This window comes from Apostichopus japonicus, chromosome 10 (assembly GCF_037975245.1).
Source record: "Apostichopus japonicus isolate 1M-3 chromosome 10, ASM3797524v1, whole genome shotgun sequence".
Classification (NCBI taxonomy): Eukaryota; Metazoa; Echinodermata; class Holothuroidea; order Aspidochirotida; family Stichopodidae; genus Apostichopus; species Apostichopus japonicus.
Window position 1 is genome coordinate 10,254,551 of NC_092570.1, and position 20,539 is coordinate 10,275,089.

At 39.8% G+C, this 20,539-nt stretch overlaps 1 protein-coding gene across 1 annotated transcript in view; it reads left to right on the forward strand.

The window, feature by feature from the left end:
• The window catches only part of LOC139975322 (eukaryotic translation initiation factor 2A-like), a 40,120-nt gene extending 26,859 nt beyond the window's left edge, over positions 1-13,261 (forward strand). Inside the window, exons 17-18 of the mRNA XM_071983165.1 lie at positions 10,050-10,181; positions 12,421-13,261. Of these exons, the coding sequence (XP_071839266.1) occupies positions 10,050-10,181; positions 12,421-12,555 (267 nt within the window). The 3' untranslated portion in view covers positions 12,556-13,261. The remainder of the gene's footprint in view (positions 1-10,049; positions 10,182-12,420) is intronic.
• Positions 13,262-20,539: the final 7,278 nt, after the last annotated feature.

The following is a 20,539-nucleotide window of genomic DNA, read 5'->3' on the forward strand; positions in this document are numbered from 1 at the left end:
CCTGCATTAGTGGGGGTAGGGGGGAGAATTAATATGATCTGGAATTCTGGGTGGGCACGTTAGAGGACCACAGAGTTGAAGCTTTGCTGACGAGTACTCTTCTGGTTCTTTAGCATTGTAAGAAGGGCTGAACAGTCAATTGGTGTATTTACGTAATTGAATAGTTTGACCATACATGTACAAAGTGATGCTTCAATATCCTCTCATTATGCACACAGATTTTTGTAAACTGTATCTGAGAGCTTTCGATACGACGGATGGCAGAGAATCGTGAGATTATGAAATTTGATTGGAAAGAAATATTGTTAAAAAAAACAGGGGCCACAACATTGTTGTGCAAGATAATAGTGTCAAAACTATTCTGAAAAAGTAAAAAACAGACCGGCAAAGTTTGTAAACTCCTTAAGAGAACATATAGTTTCCAGATATAAGAAGAGGATGCTAGAAAAGAGACAAATTTATGTAGCTGATCAGTATATATGTTACTAAATATGGATCAAACTCAAGACACTAACATCCACAATAAGTGGGCTCATGCACATGCAAACAACAACATGCACACTAAATCAGACAATTTCAGATCCCAATCAAAAGGAATCATCCGAAATTTTGCAGCAAACAAATTAAAGACATTACAACAGAAGGAACAGGCCAGACACTGGAGGAACAATAAATGCCAGATTAGGAACCAAAAAGTTACCGTTAAGCACAAAAACACAATCTATCAAAACCAGCTCTCTTGCACATGTAACGATGTCCTGATATGATTTTCATTATTTCTTGTTCTTATTATATCTATAAAGATAATTCAATCAGACGTGAAGTAAACGCCCATGATAATGGTCACATAGGAAACAGGAACAAAACCTATTGATGTTGTTGTATAATAAAAGGGTTGTCAAATAAGCAACCTGTGAGATCCTTAAATGAACAAAGGTAATTTTGTTCCAGGATTGGCATTAAACCTACAAAACTGTGTGAGACAAAATTCCCACAAGTAGTTTACTAGATACCTCATCAGAGATTTCACACATGCTGAAAATATAAAAATTGTAATGCAATGATCCCTTGTCGCAGGCCAAAGTAAATATGATGGTATGGGCATGCGATCTGCAAGTGGTGTGTGTTTGTATGTGTACGAGAGCCTTGGCTGTGAATACGATAAGGCAAACTGTAAAGGATGGTTTAATGATTGGGGAAAGGGAGGGGGAGTGGAGGGGGGGGGAAGGGAGGGGAGGAGGGTTACAGTTGATCCATTGATTCTGATTTAATTGTAAGGGTGCAGTGAATGATTACAAACCCCTTATATTGTTCTATTAAACTACTGTATGTAACTTCAGTCTAGTTGTAAAAGGAGTATATTGTGTTAAGTATCACCCCCAAAGTGGCGCAGGCCTGCATACCATTAATTGTGATGCTTACAGTACAGTATGCTACTCCAAACATGTACCAAACATATTTTATAACCAGGAGAAAATGTACTCAATACAGGGCTCATCCTTTGGACAACCTTGCCTTCATTTTGGTTGTCCGAAGGATTTTTTGGTTGTCCAAATGATAGCAACAAAACTAACAAAGCAGTAATGTTACTAGAGAAAAAAAGTTTGCGTGCCTGGGATGCAAGCCCCCAAAAAGTTTGCATTCTGTAATCGAGCACCAATGCGTTAATTGTATGATCTACTGTTACTAGAGTAGTGTTGTATCACTGCCTGTACTTTGTGAATGTTAAACACAATATATAGGGCAGATGGCTCAGTGCCTTAGCTTTTGACAGGGGCGGCCCGGCCTGCCCCTCCTTTCGCCCACCCTGCCATTTGAGCCAACTTTTACCTCCCATCCCATTCATCTGCCCTTGTATTTCCCTATTCGTGCAACTCTGAAGTTCTGTAGCTCCATGCTTTGATCTTGCAGCATTTCAACAACCAACTCTTCAAAAATCCCTGTACCTGCAGTGCGCATATCTCACGCTAAGTTCCACAGTTCACTGTACTTCTGCACTTCATTTTCAACTACACATGCGCAAATCCTCAAAACCTTTTCCAACATTTATCCTGGGCTCTTTGCAAACAATCATCTCTGAAAATTACAGTATTACTATGTGAATCGCTTTTTTATGCAATGTCGATTAAAAAAAATCAAACGAGGTTACTTTGACGATACACAAAGTACAGTAGTTTCCACACAAACGAACGTTGCACGAAAAACATTTACTGAAGCACATGGTCAATTGGACCGCGAAGAAATAATTGCAAATGTAACACTGCGTACAAGGGAATGCAAATCCATGTGATAAAGGGTGAAATGCATAAGCTGAAATAGGATGGGACTCAATATAATTAAGTCAATACAATTGACCTCCATTAACAGTACTCCAGAGTGAATATTGTGATAATAATATTAATTATTTGACCACATTACTGTTTGTGGCTGTTCTCTCTGGAAAGGAACCTTGGTATTTATAAGCAATGTGGTCAGATGTGACCTCAGGTGAAGGTCACCACCAGTTGGCTTATGGGCTGGGAATATTAACCACACACCATCTCCAACCACTGACACTAATGAAAGATGATCCATCAGTTTACCACTTAATTGCACTTCAGTGTCCTTCAGGAGCTGGAAAACCTTACCAGGGTAATGAGTCAACAAATGTGTTGGGATACTAAGAAAAGAGGTGGAAAAACTGCATTGCCTACAAGATACAGTAAGCAGCGTGGTGGTTTTATTGCCATGAACAATATCAGCCTGGTAATACAACAGATATGAAGAAAGAAACAAAAATGAAACGGATCTCTCTGTTTCTCTTGCGTCCAAATTTCCGAGACTAAGGTAATAATAGGCAAACAGATTGCTAGGTCTTCCAGGGAAGGGGAGGAGGCACCCAGGAACAATCCCAAAAGGAGGTTTGAAATAATAAAATGCAGAACTACATTCCTGTCTGAAATGTATTTCTGCGGTTTAAACTTGCATCAAGAGGGCAAGAAATAGCCGAAAACACTTCAACTGAAGTATCCAGAATCAAGACCAGGGCTTAGAAGACAGTCCAGAGAACTGTCACTCTCTTTTCAGAGATGTCTTTTACTTTAAAGTCACTTAAAGGAATTGACGAATCGCCCCAAACCGCGTATGTCCATCAAAAGTTAACTTTCCGTTGCTTGCAAGTGACGTTTTGTTTGTGTCGCCACAAAATGCAGACATGAAAAAAGTGATACCTTGTTATCTTTTATCTAGACCTGAGATGTCCATCGCTGCTATATGTACACTGTGCTGTGGGTATTGACCGTACTGCATGTACTGACTGTGCACTAGTGTCTAATTACTGACGGTAGCAAGCTGAGTGTATTTTCTGGGATCGATGGTGGTGTCTAACACTTCTGTTACACCTCATTGGAAACTAGGTCAGATTAGCGGCATGCGACGTTTCTTTGTGCGCGAGTCATCACACCCTTTAAGGAGGGGTGTATATTTAGCTTGGCCACTGCATTACAGTTAAGTCCCAAAAAGCTGGATCGATCTCAAAATCAATCCACATCCCCTTGAAAAATGGCGAATGTACAGTACACTCCTGCCCATTTCTAGTTGTTAAGGAAAAAGTCTCTCAAAACTTATTTAGTTGTGGGAGGGGCTGAAAAATGTGTTTAGTGTAGACTTGAATATTTTTCTCATGTAAATTTTGTAAGTTTTTTGTTTTTGCAAGTTTTGTAATCAAACATAGATTGTGGTGCAGTGTTCACGTTGATGCATACAATAGCCATACATAGAGTGACAAAGTTAAGTCTTTAGTCTTGTTCTTGGAAGTCTATTCCCAGGTTATTTGTGTTGTGTCTTAGTTTTTGTTCTTCTTTCATTAATTTTTGATTTACTGTTTAAACATATTTGAGCAGAGTTCAATATAAATGTCCTGATAAGTATGTCAGAAAGCTCTTAGTTTTCAGAAACTTACAGCTGAGGGTTTCATTCTCACTAAATTGGCCCCTCGTTAACTTTTATTAACTTATTTTAAAGTTTCAGTTCCTGTAATTAAGGAAGAAAGCAACGATACAGAAGAGCAGAGGTTTCATCGTAAACTGAAACTGTCGATGATTAATTTTTGGAATATGAAAGCAATAGATAACTCTTTTATGATTTAGATTAGTTGCTTATATAACTTACGTATCCAGTTACAGCTTTCCTCCTCATCCTGTTCCCTTCTGAGAAACTTTCTTACTTCTTCTTCTTCCTCCTGTGTAATTGACCATGCGTGAGGTTTGGAGGGGGAGTGCAATTTTAGAGTCGCCTTTAACAAAGCGACGATAATAACCTGCGAACCCCTGAAAGATCTAACTTCATTCTCAACATCCCTTTGGCTGATCACGTGACCCAGAGAGTGAACTTCTTTCGATACAGCTGACATTTCGTCAGTTTGATTTTAAAGGTGAAATATAGTCAATTAAAAACCTGCCCTAGCCTTTCAATGTCTTCCTCACAAGTAGTGGGGTACATGATGATCTTGGGTTAAACCAAACATTAATTGAGATATTATTTGTTCCCCATACACAGCTCCATTAGTTGCCGAAAACTTGCTGGGCATTTGTTAGTCCCAGTGTCATTCTATTGAACCTGTTAATGCCCAGCGGTGAAGTAAACGCTGTCTTCTGCTAGCCACCTTAATCTGCCAGTATCTGCTCTTTAAGTCTAATCATGTAAACCATTGGGCTGCTACCAGTACATCCAAAGTCTACTCTACTGACAAATTTTAGTTTAATGTCCAGGCAGGTATAGTCCAATTAGTATTCCTCCAGGGACAGTCTCGCCCGGGGGGGGGGTCCCTTAACCACTGCTCGTACAACCCCCTTGAGACCCAGATGTAAGAGAATAGCAACCCACCATACTGTCACTATTGTCCTGTAATATGGAAACTGCTTGTAAGGTACCCAAAACTGAACCCAGTGATATTATGACAGGTTTATTTACTAGAGTTTGTTACCTGAACTGGGACAGAACCCTCCTCTGCCACGGCTACCAGACATGGTGCCACTTGACAACTACCCCGCTCGGTAAACTAGTCAGCTGATAAGTCTCGGTGATCCCATTTCAGCCTATAACACTACAGTATGCGCATTTGACATTATTTGACATATAAAATACAAAACTGTACAATTTTCAAACTTGTCATAACTATTTCCTCCTCATTTTAAGTGAAAATTGTCTTAAAGTTAATAATGAGCTACAGTTAAGATACTATTTGGATGTAAGAATCAAATCGCACCAAATTATTAGAAGAAAAAAAACATGCTTATATATATATGTCAAGTTCAATTTTCCTCAGTGAAATGTGTTAACATACAAATGGTTTAAAAGTTAATTATGAGCTACAGCGAAAATACTATTTGGATGTAAGAATCAAATCGCACCAAATTATTAGAAGACAAAAAACATGCTTAAATATATATGTCAAGTTCAAGTTTCCTCAGTGAAATGTGTTTACATAAAGTAACCACTCTGTGGCCTATATATGTCAAGTTCAAGTTTCCTCAGTGAAATGTGTTAACATACAGTAACCACTCTGTGGCTTATATGTCAAGTTCAAGATTCCTCAGTGAAATGTGTTAACATACAGTAGCCACTCTGTGGCATATATGTCAAGTTCAAGTTTCCTCAGTGAAATGTGGTAGCGTACCATAACCACTCTGTGGCCTATAGCACAGGTCAGTGGACACTGAAGCCTCAGAAATTAGAATTAAGGATGTATGTTTGACATCCTACATGTAGTAATTTAAGAGATTTTAGCAAAAAGACAGTTAAGGTGAGCACCTCTCTTCCAAGTGGGTAGACTCATTTATAGCAACCATTTCCAATATCTGGAAAGGTTGATGAAGGCATCTGTGGAAGATATTTGTTGGAGAAAACGAGAGTTATTAACCACAGCATACCAGAAATCATCCTTCCCCCGAGCCAACATGGTCCACATGAGTTAACCCAGAATTAATTCTTCTGTGAACCATCATGACCCACATGAGTTAGCCCAGAATTTTTCTGTGAGCCATCATGACCCACAGGATTTAACCCAGAATTTATCTGTGAGCCATCATGACCCACAGGATTTAACCCAGAATTTTTCTGTGAGCCATCATGACCCACAGGATTTAACCCAGAATTCTTACTCCTACAAGACTTGGTCGCCTACATGAATTAACATTCTGCTCACAAAGGCATCATTTCTACCCATTACTTTCTGATAATATTATAGAATGTACAACATATATATATAAAGCTTTGTTTTATTGTAATTAGCCTTAATATACACGTACAACTGACAATCTTGAAATATTACAAATATTTAAAAAAATGTTAGAGTACTTTGAAAGTGGCATAATGATTGCTACAAATGCCTCTGCTCTCCGTATTACACAGACTGTACAGACAGTTGACAAATAGTGTATTACCCCAGCTCTTACCAACTGTAACGATATCTTCTCTTTTTTCACCATTTTCTAAAAATGCCATTTGATAATATCAATTTGATCAGTTTGAGTCCGTAAGTTGCAATATAGTTTTATAATCCATAATGTGTTACTATTGCAGGAAATCTTTTGTGTTTATTCCTGGTAACTGTCAATCAATATAGACAGCGAGAGTATCCTCTTAGTAGGTTTTCCAGAAATTGTGCGTATTGATATTTGTATCCGAGGTACTTCGAGGATCCGAAACTGAAAGAAGAATAAAACTTAGTACTTAGATATATTGCTCAAACGTGATGAACGTGTCTTTTGTCGAAAAACAAGCTGGACCATCTCACGGAAACCACTGAATGCATCTCAAGTTAATCATTCTACATAATCAGCAGGAAAGGTGACCCTGGTGTCTGTTGATTCACAACCCATTTCAAGTATTATTATTTCCTTTAATTGATTATTGATTGGCTGTATGTGGAGGTCAAGTTTTGGTATTGCACTAACTTTGTAGGACAAGATTCTAAAATTGTGTCGTTAATGGTTTTTGCTCAAGGTCATCTTGAAACCTACCACCCACCCAATGCAGCTTATGTTATCAAGAATGATTCTTTGATCATGAAGAGTTAAATACAAACCTACCTTGATGAAATTGAACTCGGACAGTTTATTCATAGAATATGGATATCAAGAAATGCAGTCTTCTATTATGAGCCTCACCCTAGAAGCATTTGGCATTTGAGTTGTAAGTTTCCATATTCCGACCAAACCATTAATGTTGACACTTAATTGGATAGCCCAATGCAGCCAAATTGGTATACAGTTGTTGGTTAATAGCTGGTATATGTAGGCCATCTGGGCCCATTTTTGGGCAGGGTGGGCCAAAATTTTATTTCCACAATGGCAATGTCATTAGTTATCTTGATTGTGAAAAGCCAGCCTTCCCACCATCTGTAGTGCAAGCATTAATTCTCTAAAACAATGCAGTTTGCCACATTTATAAATACGCCCCCCTTTAGTAAGACTGCCGTTGATTATTCACCACTGCCCACTTCTTCACCTTTCAAGCTTATTATTCTGGAGCGTTAGCCTGTGTGTTACGTAACCAATTCGCCAAGCCTAGCAAAGGAAACCAGCTGGAAAAGTCACTTGCACGGCTCAAATTACCTGCGATCTACCACAAGAGCCTATTAAAATGACCAAGGCAGGTGAACTACCTTGCTTGGAAAAATAAAATCGCAATTTAAGGACGTTAACATTAACAATTTCGAGGAAGCAATAAACCTTGCGCAAGATCGTGATACTTGGCGAAGGTTAATCACTGAGCATGTTGGATAGGCGAGACTCAACTTTCTACTACAGTACAGTACTACTAAGGCAGGTGAACTGTTATGGCAGTGGTGTTTAAGGGTGCATTTTCAATGTGGGATTCATTCTTTAGGCCCAAATTTGTGGGGCCCAACATTTTTGTGACCATTTAGGCCCACATGTTTGGGAGTTCAATTTTTAGGGGGTAAATATATTTTTGAGCCACTTTGTTTGGGCCAAGTCAAGTAGGGACCATTAATTCGCAAACTTAGGAGCAATTTTTTAAAATTGCATTAGCTCCACAACCTTAATTTAGACTATCCAAACTTGAAATACAGTTATTGGTTAACAGCTGGTACATTTGGGCATAAATATTATATCGGGTGATGGCGTACAACACTTTAATATTCCACTAAGCAAGAGACCATGGTGACCATTGGGCTCATGTTGAAATCTTGATGACATTTACCCCCAGTTTTAAGTAACAGAAAATTCACAAGGTTGATTATTCTCTTTGTATTCCTCTTGAAAGGTTATTAAGAATTTAAGTAAATATTTCAAACCTTAGCAGCCAATACCAGGAACTTCAATACCAGGAACTTCCTAGTTTGTTTTCGATAGGATGAAATATATTCGAGTTAGAAGATAAAAGAAGGGCAGTTTTCTTGAGCAGTAAATAAACAGGGAATTGTTTTTTTAACCTTATATGTTCATCATTTGATGAAGACAGCAATATACTATTTGTTAGGGGTGATGTGGAGGAAGGGATAGGTTTTAGAAAGGTGGTGGAAAAGTCACACTTAGTGAGCCCTCATACTGTACCCTTTAAGTTGAAGAAGATTTCAGTGTTTGAATTGTTATCAAATATTGGAACAATATTGCACCCATTTCATATATAAGAACATAAAACAATAAAACTGAAATTTCCAAGTGAATTATTGTAGGTCAAAATGATTGAACAGCTTATTCACCCACCCTGTCAATTCCAATCACTTACATAATAGTCAGTTTTCTTTATCAGTCATTAATCTGAGTGTAAAGTTTATATTAACGAAGGACACAATCACACAACACCTGAGCTATTTGGTTTACTATCAGCCAAAACAAACAATCAGCACCTACCAGTAGTAGTCATGATGGCAAGAGTGTCCAATTACATGTGTGTCCATTGACATACTGTACATGTGTTTGACATCTTGCTTGTAAACACAATCTCAACAAAGAAAACAGGGATGGATCTTCAACATTGTATGTTTATGCCCTATATTAGTTAGGTTTGGTGGAGGTCAAAGGTTAAGCAGGGTTAAAACTGAAAACCATGTACAGTAAACACCGTATTTCAATAAGGGAACGCAAACTTTGTAAAATGGATGTCCCCTCCCTACCAAGTTAAATGATGTATGTCATTGGAAATGAAGTGCAAAGCTCAGCTTGAAGTCAGGATCTGGACCTGGATAAAAATGTTGAACATGGCTTCTCAAGAATCCAAATCTCATATTCTTTGTCTGGTCGCTGTTGTTTTAGTTGGTGGTGCGTGAAATTTTTAAATGGAGGGGCAAAGGTCAAATGCCAAAAAAACCAAGTAAACATGGTATCTCAAGAAAGAAATTTAAGAGGCTCAGTTTTGATCTCATTATCAGTATGAGGATGCCTGATAAAGAGTAACAGTCCTTACCTTGTGTAGTGGAGGTGAAAAGGTTAATTGAGGTCAACAGAATGCATCTAGGTAAACAAAACAAAGGGCCTCGAGGAAGTAATCTTAAAGGGTGTAAAGACTCGCGCAAAAAGAAACGTCTAATGCCGGTAACTGACCTAGTTTCGAATGAGGTGTAACAGAAGTGTTAGACACCACCATTGATCCCAGAAAATACATGCAATGCTTGCTACCGTCGGTAATTAGATACTAGTGTACATTCAGTAAATACAGCTGCGGTCAATACCCACAACACAGTATACAAACGATACAGCGATGGACATCTCAGGTCCAGCTCAAGATTACAATTAAGGTATCACGTTTCATGACTGTCTGCATTTTGTAGCGACACGAACAAAGCGGCACTTGCAAGCAACGGAAAGTTAACTTTTTCAGATGGCCGCACACGGTTTGGGGAGAGTCTTCAATGCCTTTAAAGTGTATCTGATTCCAAAAAAAAACTACTCATGTCACTGAAACAACAATGCAATTTTGGTGGGGTTCCCCCCTCGCCCCCCTCACCCCCCTCGCCCTCCCATCTTCCTCTGTTCTTGTCATTCTGTGAAGCAATGTCTATTGACAATTGTGTCTGATACTGTTTGTTATTGCTTTCTCTCCAGTCAACGAGTTCTAGAAGCCAGGAACAAAGGGATGCCATTGCTATGGCAACTCACATTTTGACCCCAGAGGAAGCGCCTACCCAGGTGGGAGTCAGCCAAGAAATGGATAAGAGGATTAAGACTTTGAAGAAAGTAAGTCACACATGATTTCACTGTACTTGCAAAGATTAAAAGTAGGATATTTTGTTGGGGATCCAAATATTTTCCAGCTTGCCAACTTTGATTCAGGTGGATGTGATTGAAGCTAAGATATCATTCTTGCTTTTAGTTAACTTCAACCCTTTTTTTTAGGCAGGAACTATAATGATTCAGTGTTGATGGTGGTAAATTTATCTCGAAAAAAGGGAGGATTCAGACTTTCTTCCAAATGGCTAACTTTTGATAACATACGCTGAAACTTGTAAGCTTATAGTTATGTACGGGTACCAGTTAAAATGATAGCACCATTTTACACTTAAGCCTTTTCAAAGAGGGAACCACTTCCCCTCCCCAGGGTGGAGTTACTTTAAGAAGAGTGGTAGTACTGTACTTCATACATGAATCAGTTACTTTAAGTAGACTGGTAGTACTGTACTTCATACATGAATCAGTTACTTTAAGAAGACTGGTAGTACTGTACTTCATACATGAATCAGTTACTTTTATCTGGGTACTGTATATCCATTTCCCACTTTGAACACTGAAGAGAAACTATGCTAGTATATTCAGTAGGAAGTTTCCTTGTTTCTTTCCTCAATGGAAAATGCAAAAGGAAATGAATTTGCACAACAATTGCAAGCAGGTAGTTGTGAAGACAACCAGGTGGTTCATGTCAACCAACCACTATATAGATAGTTTCAGTTCTCATTATGTATACTCAAGAGAATTAAAAGTAAGCTTTCTATTGCACTTTTTCAAAGGAAGGAAATTGCAAAAGGAACCCAAATTGATACAAATGTTCTCCATGTACAAAACATTTACAGGTAGGACTGAGTATTAGTGTGTACCAAGCCATTGTGAAGCAAATATCAGTGAACATTGCATTAGCTACTTGCTTCAATTACAGTACCTTCTCTGTAAAATGCAAATGTAGACATTATGCTAGAGCGGCTTTAGTACAGTGTAGTCAAGGGGCACTCAGTTTTGCTAGCCTATGTTTCCACTTGAATGAGTACACAGTGTCGAAAGCCATTCACAGACAATAAGCTGGTTGTAAGGATGACAATGAGCATGCACTGATAGGTTTTATAGCGCAAACGTGTGTGGTTACTAGTTAATGTTACCTCTAAATACTATCCAAGCTTTAACAGTACTACATGAACTGCGGGATGCATACATCTACAGTAGTTGTACAGCAGAAATAAATATTTGTGCAAAAGGTAGAGTATTTAGTGCCTGGTAGAATATTTCTTTTTCCACGGGGATCTTCGTGCAATCACAGCAGATGAAACCCATGTGCATGTTTGACCTTATTAATAAAAATACATATTTTCACCATAATCAAAGACCACATAGAACTGATTAAGAAACACCACAGCAAGAAAGAGCAAATCCAGTGGTGTAGCCAGGGGGGGGGGGGGTGAGGGGGGCAGAGTGCCTCTATTGATTAACCTGCTGAGGCTACTGGGGCATTGAGTCATGTTGAATGCTACTACATGCACTGACTACATGGTCTGCAAGCTATGAGTATGAAGGCTACACGAAAACAGGATGAATGCCAGAGTTGCGGGTTGCCAATTTGACCTTTCTATCGATTCATTTGTTAAGTTTGACTATTTTGTGTGTGTTTTTCCCCAAAATGGGTAAAGTTTTTGTACCGAAAAAGGAAAATTTTAGTACACAAATGTAGTTAAAAATAATTATAGCACCTTTTTGCATCTAAGCCCTTTCGAAAAATTGAGGGGGACGACCCCTCCCCTTATACCCCTCTCCTAGGACGGCCCACACCCCACACCAAAAACCATGGCTACGCCCCTGAGTAAAGCCTCATTCTAATAATTCCCCTGTACTGACTTTCAGAAGGCAATAGTCAATGCCCTCTTGGTGTGTTGAGGTTTCAGGAATAGTTTTGTGATATTTAAGTTAAATGCTGTTCAGCATTAACACTTTGCAGTTATTCATTGTGTCCCATATGTCAATGTCACTAAGATATGCTGTCTAATAGGGACTGCAGTGTACAACAGTACTGTACTTTACTATATTTTTCTGTGAATGTAGACATCCAGACTGCAGTTGCTGCATTTATTAATACTATAACTACCAGTAGTTTGCTGTGAATGTGGACATCCAGGCTGTAATCATCACAATCGAGGGTTATCATGGGTTATCGTGTCATTGTGCGGTCTAAACTTGATGATGTATCTTCTTTTTTTAATTCTTTTTCTAATTATAGAAACTAAAAGCGATTGAAAAATTAAAAGAGCAACAGCAGAGTGGCAAGCCGTTGGAAGCTAATCAGCTGGAGAAACTACAAACCGAGGAATCCATCTTGCAGGAGCTGAAACATCTAGACATAAGTTATTCTTGAAGACGGGAAAACAATTGATCAAGAATCTGAACAGATTTATCTACCATCGCTGACACCAATCATGCCACTCTTTCTCTAAAAATTAATTCAACTGAGTGATATTATGAACAAAAGGACAGTGTGTACAGCGGGCAAGGGAAGTGTAACAATGGACACTATGAATGGAACAATGAGAGTGTATGTAGAATAAAGCTACTGAGATAACTACAGTAGGTTAAACTTAAGTCCCTTCACATACACTGCCATACACTGAACATTGCTGATGTTACATCACCAACCTAGTATAACTTGATAGTAATTTAGAGGAGTATGGGCTAATAGTTAGTAATCGTAGTTTTTTAGTTTAATTGCATGAAATTCCCTCAACATCAGCTGATCACTTTCATATATATACCAAGACTTAGAGCTGCTGTGTTTTAATTCATGTATGAACCAAGGCCAAAAGTTCTGTGTTTACAACTACAGTAAATCTTGTCTATAAATATGAAGTCACCTGCTTCTACTGAAGAACACCAGGATATTGAAATAAGTCCCTCCTTTGGAAAATCCCTACTTAAGTATCTGAGTAAGGATTGATTTGAGACACCCCTTCCACATCCTGTATCATTGTATGAATACTCACATATGTTTCTACAGTAAAAATAATGTTTAAACTGTATGAAATGTTATTTCTATGGAATAAATTATGGAACTTTCATTAATCCTATATTACAATTCTTGGGGTGTTTTCTGTACTCCATATGATTAAACTATACTAGTGCACACGTTTTCTAACCACTTGCTCCATGTCACTATCTTCAAACAACTGGTATATAATGTTTACATAAGTACAACCAATGTGACAAAGTCAGTGAAGTAAGTCTTTAGGCACCAAAAGTCATTGTCCTGAAACTTGAAAATTCCAAAATTGTAAGAAGTCAAAGAAGAGAAAATTTGGTGTTCTGTGACATTATTTACACCATTGAGACCACCTGCTAGTTGACCCCTGCTTGAGTAATACCAAACATTGACAATGAGAACAGCCAGATGGCCTAAAGTGAGGAAGGGGGGGGGGGGGATTAAATATGCTGGGCATTGGCATTCATTCAAGTATGTTTGGATTGTTGCGGAACCTATAAGTGCACCCGACCTTCAGTTTGTAGAGCATGTTAGTTGCTAATTTCGGAACCCTGATGAGATAGCAAAACATTCTAGTATTATGAAGGAAGGTTCAGTTAGTCATTATGAAACTCACATATAAGTAACAGACACTAAAATCTTTGTTCTTTGTTTTTCCTTTTCCTTGTTTTGTAAAGTGCCATGATGCCGAAGAAAATGAAATTAGAGATACTGTAGTAAGAAATGAGAGAAAATCATTAAAACCAAATCTTGCCAATATCAACTATGTAATGGCACAAACTGGGCACAAATTTGCATTGGTACATTTGAACGTTGCTGAGGTGGCAGAAGATTTCATGGTAGTTCAGCAAACATCACAACCATTGGAGGCACTAGAAATGTCCAAAGTAAAGGGGAGGGGATTTCTGAAGTGCAAAAATGCACCTTGGAAACACTTTCTTCCCTTGTGACAAAACTTTAATGCCATGTAACCGGGGTCGTTCATCACCATTATTCAAGAGGTATGTTGATCCATTTCAAGACCAACTTGCAGCACTGACTACCTGAGCAATGTTTCGAAAACCAAACAAAGAAAAGCAGCAACTTTGTTTATAATTACAATTGTACACTGTTATTGGCTGGGAGTGCAGGACCCCAGAAGCTGCAGCACTTTTATATAGTTCTTGTTTGCCTTTTTTACTGATTTTGGAATGCAAAAATAAATGTCAGAAATGTCAGAATTACACTTTACATTTCTCTGGAATGCATTTCAGGTCTATACGGTCACAAGCATTTTCAGATATTCTCACACCGTCAGTTTAAAGCACAAGTACATGTGAAAGTATTGAATTTATTTCAAAGCCATGGTGGGGGGATCCAGGGTGCAAAGTCCCCAGAAGTTGTTGGGTGTTTGAGGTATTTTCTTGCTCTCTCGTAACGACTTCAAAGCACAAAAGCATATATCAGAAAGAGAAATTTATATTTACTGTAAATGGTATTCCAAGCCCCGGAAACTGCAATGCTCTCAGAAAATTCCATCATAGCTACTTTAACCTAACCACAGGAATGCATTCTAGAGATTCCTATTGGAATGTACTTCAAAGGCCCCTGTAAAGGTCCCCTGAAGGTTGAGCATCTTGTTAGCCTAATATAACCAAAATAAAGGAAATTTGGACATATGGGACAATGTTTCAGTTTTGTTTTATCACAGCCAACTGGTGGGGGGGGGGACACCCACTTGCTGCTGTTAACTGATCAGGACAGATTCCCCACCCTGATCACCCCTCCCATTCCCTGTCAAAAATGAATACAGATGAAAGACAATTCCGAGGTGTTTAAGGTCAGAAAGAGATCTAGAAAGCATCCTCTTCTACCCCAGCTCTTCCCATTCTGAATCTCTTCTTTTCGCTACACTGTTTCACCGCAAAGAAGTGAAGAGAAATAACTCCACAATAATGACAGAGCTGCTTTGTGCTTCCTAATTTGGTTTCTGAAGATGCAATTTGTGTTGAATCTGCCATAAGCCTTCGGTTCAGTGGCGTAGCCAGCATTCTATTGTTAGGTGGGCAAGATTTTCCTTAAGGGGGGCATCCCCATGATGGTTGATGGTAGGAATTACCAAGAAATATATGTATTAATGGGCGTCTGCAAAAATACACACCCAATGGTACAGTGGAACATGATACACTGATTACCAAGTTCTGACCTTATATGAACATGAGCCCTGAGGTATGAAAACGTGATTAGAACTCGAAAAAATGTAAAAAAGAAGTAGTTTGAATACATCACTGGCTTTCATTTGGGGGGGGAGGCAAGACTGTAGCACAAAGCAAATTTGGGGGGGGGGAATTGCCCCCCCCCCCACCCCCCTCTGGCAACGCCACTGCTTCGGTTACATTATTGATGTCAGCAAGGTGAGGTAGGTGTAGACTTTTAGTCCAGGCAGGAATGAGACTAGTACTTGCAGAAGCCTTCAACAGTTTGCAAATGAAACAGTACAGCATTACATTGATCTTGTGGGACACACATTTTTTTCTTTATTGGCTTAAATAGCTGTTTATATCTAACATAGATCCCTTTGGTTGAGGGATGTTCAATTATATACAAATAATATACACAGCATGGTTAGAAAGGTCTTTAATCAGTTAAAAGATAAAGAAAATATGCAGCATTAATGCAGTGTCTTATAGCAAATTTCATTGTAATAAATGTTATACACAGAAGTACCCCTTTTATTTTGTTATTCTTAGAAAGAAGCTGTTTATGATTTCGATGGTTGCCGGACAAATACCCCCCGGACAAATACCCCCCGGACATATACCCCCCGGACTCATACCCCCGGGACAAGTACCCCCGGACAATAACCCCCCGGACAAAAACCCCCGAGGACGAATACCTCCGAGGACAACTACCCCCCGGACAAATACCCCCCGGACATACACCCCCGGGGACAAATACCCCCGAGGATAAGTACCCCCCCAGACAAAAAAAAACCCGGGACAACTCCCCCCCCCGGACATACACCCACGAGGGCAAATACCCCCGAGGACAATTAACCCCACCCCCAACAATTACCTCCGGGAAAACTCTACCCGCATAAATACACCGGCACAGATACCTCACCCAGGTTACTACCCGAACAACTGAAAAAAGGCCGTGGTCGGCGCAACTTAAACCAATTGGTTAGAAACTAAGCCGTAAAACCTTAACAAATCATCACAACTCTCTCTCTCTACCGATCAGGGTACTGCGAAAGGGACCAACTGGCGTAGCAAGCGGGGGGACAGAGGAAATAATACCATCAGAAATGTTGGGATCGCAAAAGCGATTGTGAAAAAACGATTTTAGTACATGGATGTGTAACTGATTGCTCCGATTTGCATCCAAGGGCATTTCGAAAAATGAGATATATGCAGGCCCATACACTGGGGGGGGGGGGGTCGAATGGTTTGGACGACCATCATATAAATAAATATTGAAAATTAAGGGACCACCCCTCCCCTAAGACTTCTCCCACAGGATACAGATCAGTATCGTGAATTCGACACCCATGGCGAAAACATGCGTGCGTGTCTGATTTACAAAGCAGAGTGGAAATGGGGAAATGGGGTAATGGTGACGGTCGTGGGAGGGGTATAAGGGAAAAGCGCATTTTGCACATAATGCGAAGAACGTGTATTTTATGTAGAATGTATGTAGATCTAGATCTCATTTGAGAATCACGTCACATGCCAGTGATATCCAAAAAAGTACACATGACAAAGTTCTCCTATCCCCAGTCTCTTTTCGGTCCAACAACAGCGAATAATTGTCGAACAGTGGCATTCCGGGCTTCTGTGAATATTAAGTTTAATTGCGAGTTAAAGACTGAAATAGGAAAGTAAGAATGTATATGATGTCATGCATGTATTATAAGTTGCAAGTCTTATTTAATCATTTTTACTTCAACTGTTTTCATTTATGACAAGTGATGTCTCTAACTTTGTTTGTTTAGCCTATACCTTCTGTTTGTATTTCAACATGACGTCATATGACCGTAAGATCGGACACGATAGTACGGCTGAAAAAAATTGCGTTTCGAGTTTGTGCCGCAGTCGTAATTTATGGGCCTTAAAGACTTACCCCGAATCATTTTTTTACCCTATAACCCCAATCCTAGTCCTACCAGTCCTAAGTACGTCCCTGCCTATAAGCTGATACAGTATCGGTATTCCGTAGCAACTAAGATAAAAAAATATAACATTGTTAATAACATAACATATTACATAGGAAGATTTATTGCACATGCCTCAATTTTTTCGATTGGTGCGTCCAGGGAACTGCTACTCAGAGTAGCAGTTCCATGGAGCGTCGTTGCGCCTGTAATTTTGTGTGTATACCGAATTTGCATATATACCCGATTTGCGTGTATACTAATTTTGTGTTTATAAACCGGGGCCCCTTGTCGACTTGTCTCGAGTGTGATTTAATCTTCCTTGTAGTTTCGCACAGTGCTCAGAGTAGAGGAGAGGCAGGTTTGTAACTATTACAATCTGATCTTGTTCTCGGGGTTGCCATTTAATGTCTCAACCGACAGACGTGAGTCAGTTCTCAGCCTTTAACCACTTCCGGAATTTTGAGAGAGTAGGTAGCAACCTGTCTGTCGCCACTGCAGGAGAACTAATGAACACAGTTAACCCGAATCAATTGCTTATCACTACAATGGAATCAACAACAACTGCAGTGCAGCTATTGGACTGCACCGGAAATTGAATAAAAAACTAACATTACAGCTTTTGACAGTCATAATCGAGATGGGAATTGAACCTGTGGGGCCAGCGTCACAAACACACAAAATGGAGGTGTGAAGAAGCGAAGACCTTATAGGAGACATTTTTGTAGGGGAGGGGACCTTGAGGTGTAGTTTTTTGATACCTCAAAATAAAAATACACGCATAAAACTGATTGTGTATATGTGACATCACCATGAATTTGTATGCCTCAAATCCCCCAAATTTACCCGAAACTCCTGGCGGCGCCAATGATGTTAGTATAGTCTTGCCTTAGAAGGGCAACATATTACACCATTTGGCATCTAAGCACACTTTCCAGTAGAAAATCTCTTAAAGGTGATGGGACACCCCATGAAAAATCCCAGGTATCGGCCAGACGCTACCAGCCTTTGTGAAAATTATTACAAGGAAAACCTATTATTCTTTGGCTTATGGGTGGCAATAGACACAATCGGCGACCGGCGTCACGTGACCTATAGTGGGTATACAATGTAAACAAACCAAGTGCGGTGTATGGCAACAACATGTATTTCCTGATGAAAAATCATCCTCATGGGTATTACGATCAGGTCCAAGGACAATTAGCAATCTCAGGGTTATCATGGTGTGACTTTATTGTATATTTAAGTGATTCACATGAGATGGCAGTAATAAGGATACTGTTTGATGAAGAATATTGGAATAGTTTGTTAAGTAAATTGAACAATTTTTATGTTAAGTCTCTTCCATTTATCAGATCTCTCTCAACATAGAAACATATAAAAAAGATGACAATATGCAGGGGTTATTATCTGTGATGGTAAACTTTGTGAGTGTACGCATGACCACCCCCCCCCCCCCAAAAAAAATATCCTTGATCTGCCCCTGGTAATAAATACAACATGGAAACATAATCATTTAACTTTTAAGGCAATGAATGGCAGTAAGTTAACATTAACAACAATCTTTATAATATATTGGTTTGAGGTAACACCATGATCTCTCAATGAGTTGGGGTGGTTTTAGCAACTCAACGTTTCAATTAGTAATCTCTGATCGTCTTCAATACCATTGTTTGTTCAGAACCACCCCACACTCATTGAGAGATCATTATGGTTTCACCGCAAAAATTACTGGATAGTATTTCCACCATGCAAAGTTCGAAATCCTACTTTACAATCCTACTCCTATTCCTACAATCTTATACTTTGGTTCATAGCACCTGCATTTTAATACTGATATTAAAAAAAAACTGCATTTTAAGGTACAGCCAATAATAACTACACTTGAGAAAGCAAGATTTGAGCCGGACAGATCATCAACATAAACAAAATGTAAAATCACTCGTCTCCTCCATCAGAAATAACAGGGTTCTGGAAGTTTGCCCAGCGGTCCATGAAACAATGCATGGGGGGTATGGATGGTGATCATGCACACCGAACAAGAGGGGTGGACCGTGGTTGTGCTTGCCCCGCCCCTCCCTTCTGCTCCTCTCATCCTAAAATGGCGTGCACTCACAGGAAAAAATAGATTAGAATAAGCAAAACAAGAGGAGCGTGGAGGCCGAGTGGCTAATGCTTTTGTTTTATATATAATCCTGTTATGTTGTGTCCTTGGGCAAGGCACTTTTATCTCGACTGCCCCTATCCATCCAGGTGTATAAATGGGTACCTGTGAGGTAACTAAGGTGTGTGCGCTGGATTCTCAGCAGCCAGCCTAATGACCAGGGATTCAAAGTGCTATGAAATGGCTGTGCCATATGAAGCGCTATACAAAAACTAACATAACATAACAAATCAACAAGTAAAATTACTCAGAAGAAAACTTGAAAATGGTAAGTCGCAATAAGCCGGAATTGTTCGGAGATTAATAATACAGAATAGTGTCACTATAACAAATAGTAAATAAATAGTTACTACCAGCAGTGAGCAATGCCCAACCCAACCCCCGGGCCTCGGTCCATTGTCAAACCCTATCCAGGAGTTTTGGGGGCTTATATATGAAAGCTCGAATTTTTTTAAAAGTTGGTAGGAGGTTATAAGGGCCAGGGCACACGACGACCCTAGTGGTGCCAGTTAAACCGTCACCCTGGCCCAATTGTAAATATGCTCTCGGAGTTGCCCGAGGGACCAGGGTATATGTTGAGGCCCGCGGGAAACTAAACTCGAATAAGACGGGCGTGTCCGTCGCTGCATCCGTCTCCTATAGTTAACGGCATATGTTCAGGGGTATATTCGTCCGGGGGTATTTATCCGGGGGGTAATTGTCTAGGGGGTATTCGTCCGAGGTGGTAGTTGTCCGGGTGGGTACTTGTCCGGGGGGTTTTTGTCCTCGGGGGTAATTGTCCGGGGGGTATCTGTCCGGGTGGTAGTTGTCCTGGGGGTAGTTGTCCGGGATGGTATTTGTCCGGGGGGTATCTGTCCGGGTGGTAATCGTCCGGGGGGTTATTGTCTGGGGGGTAATCGTCCGGGGGGTATTTGTCTGGGGGGTATTTGTCCGGTCACGGATTTCGATAGAGGTAAAAGTCTGCAGCAAACGCATGACTAGTTGACAGTAGCAGTGTTGTCCACAGGGGGGGGGGGACCGAACATATTTGGAGGTCTAGTGACACCCTCCCTTTGGAGACACAACAGGAC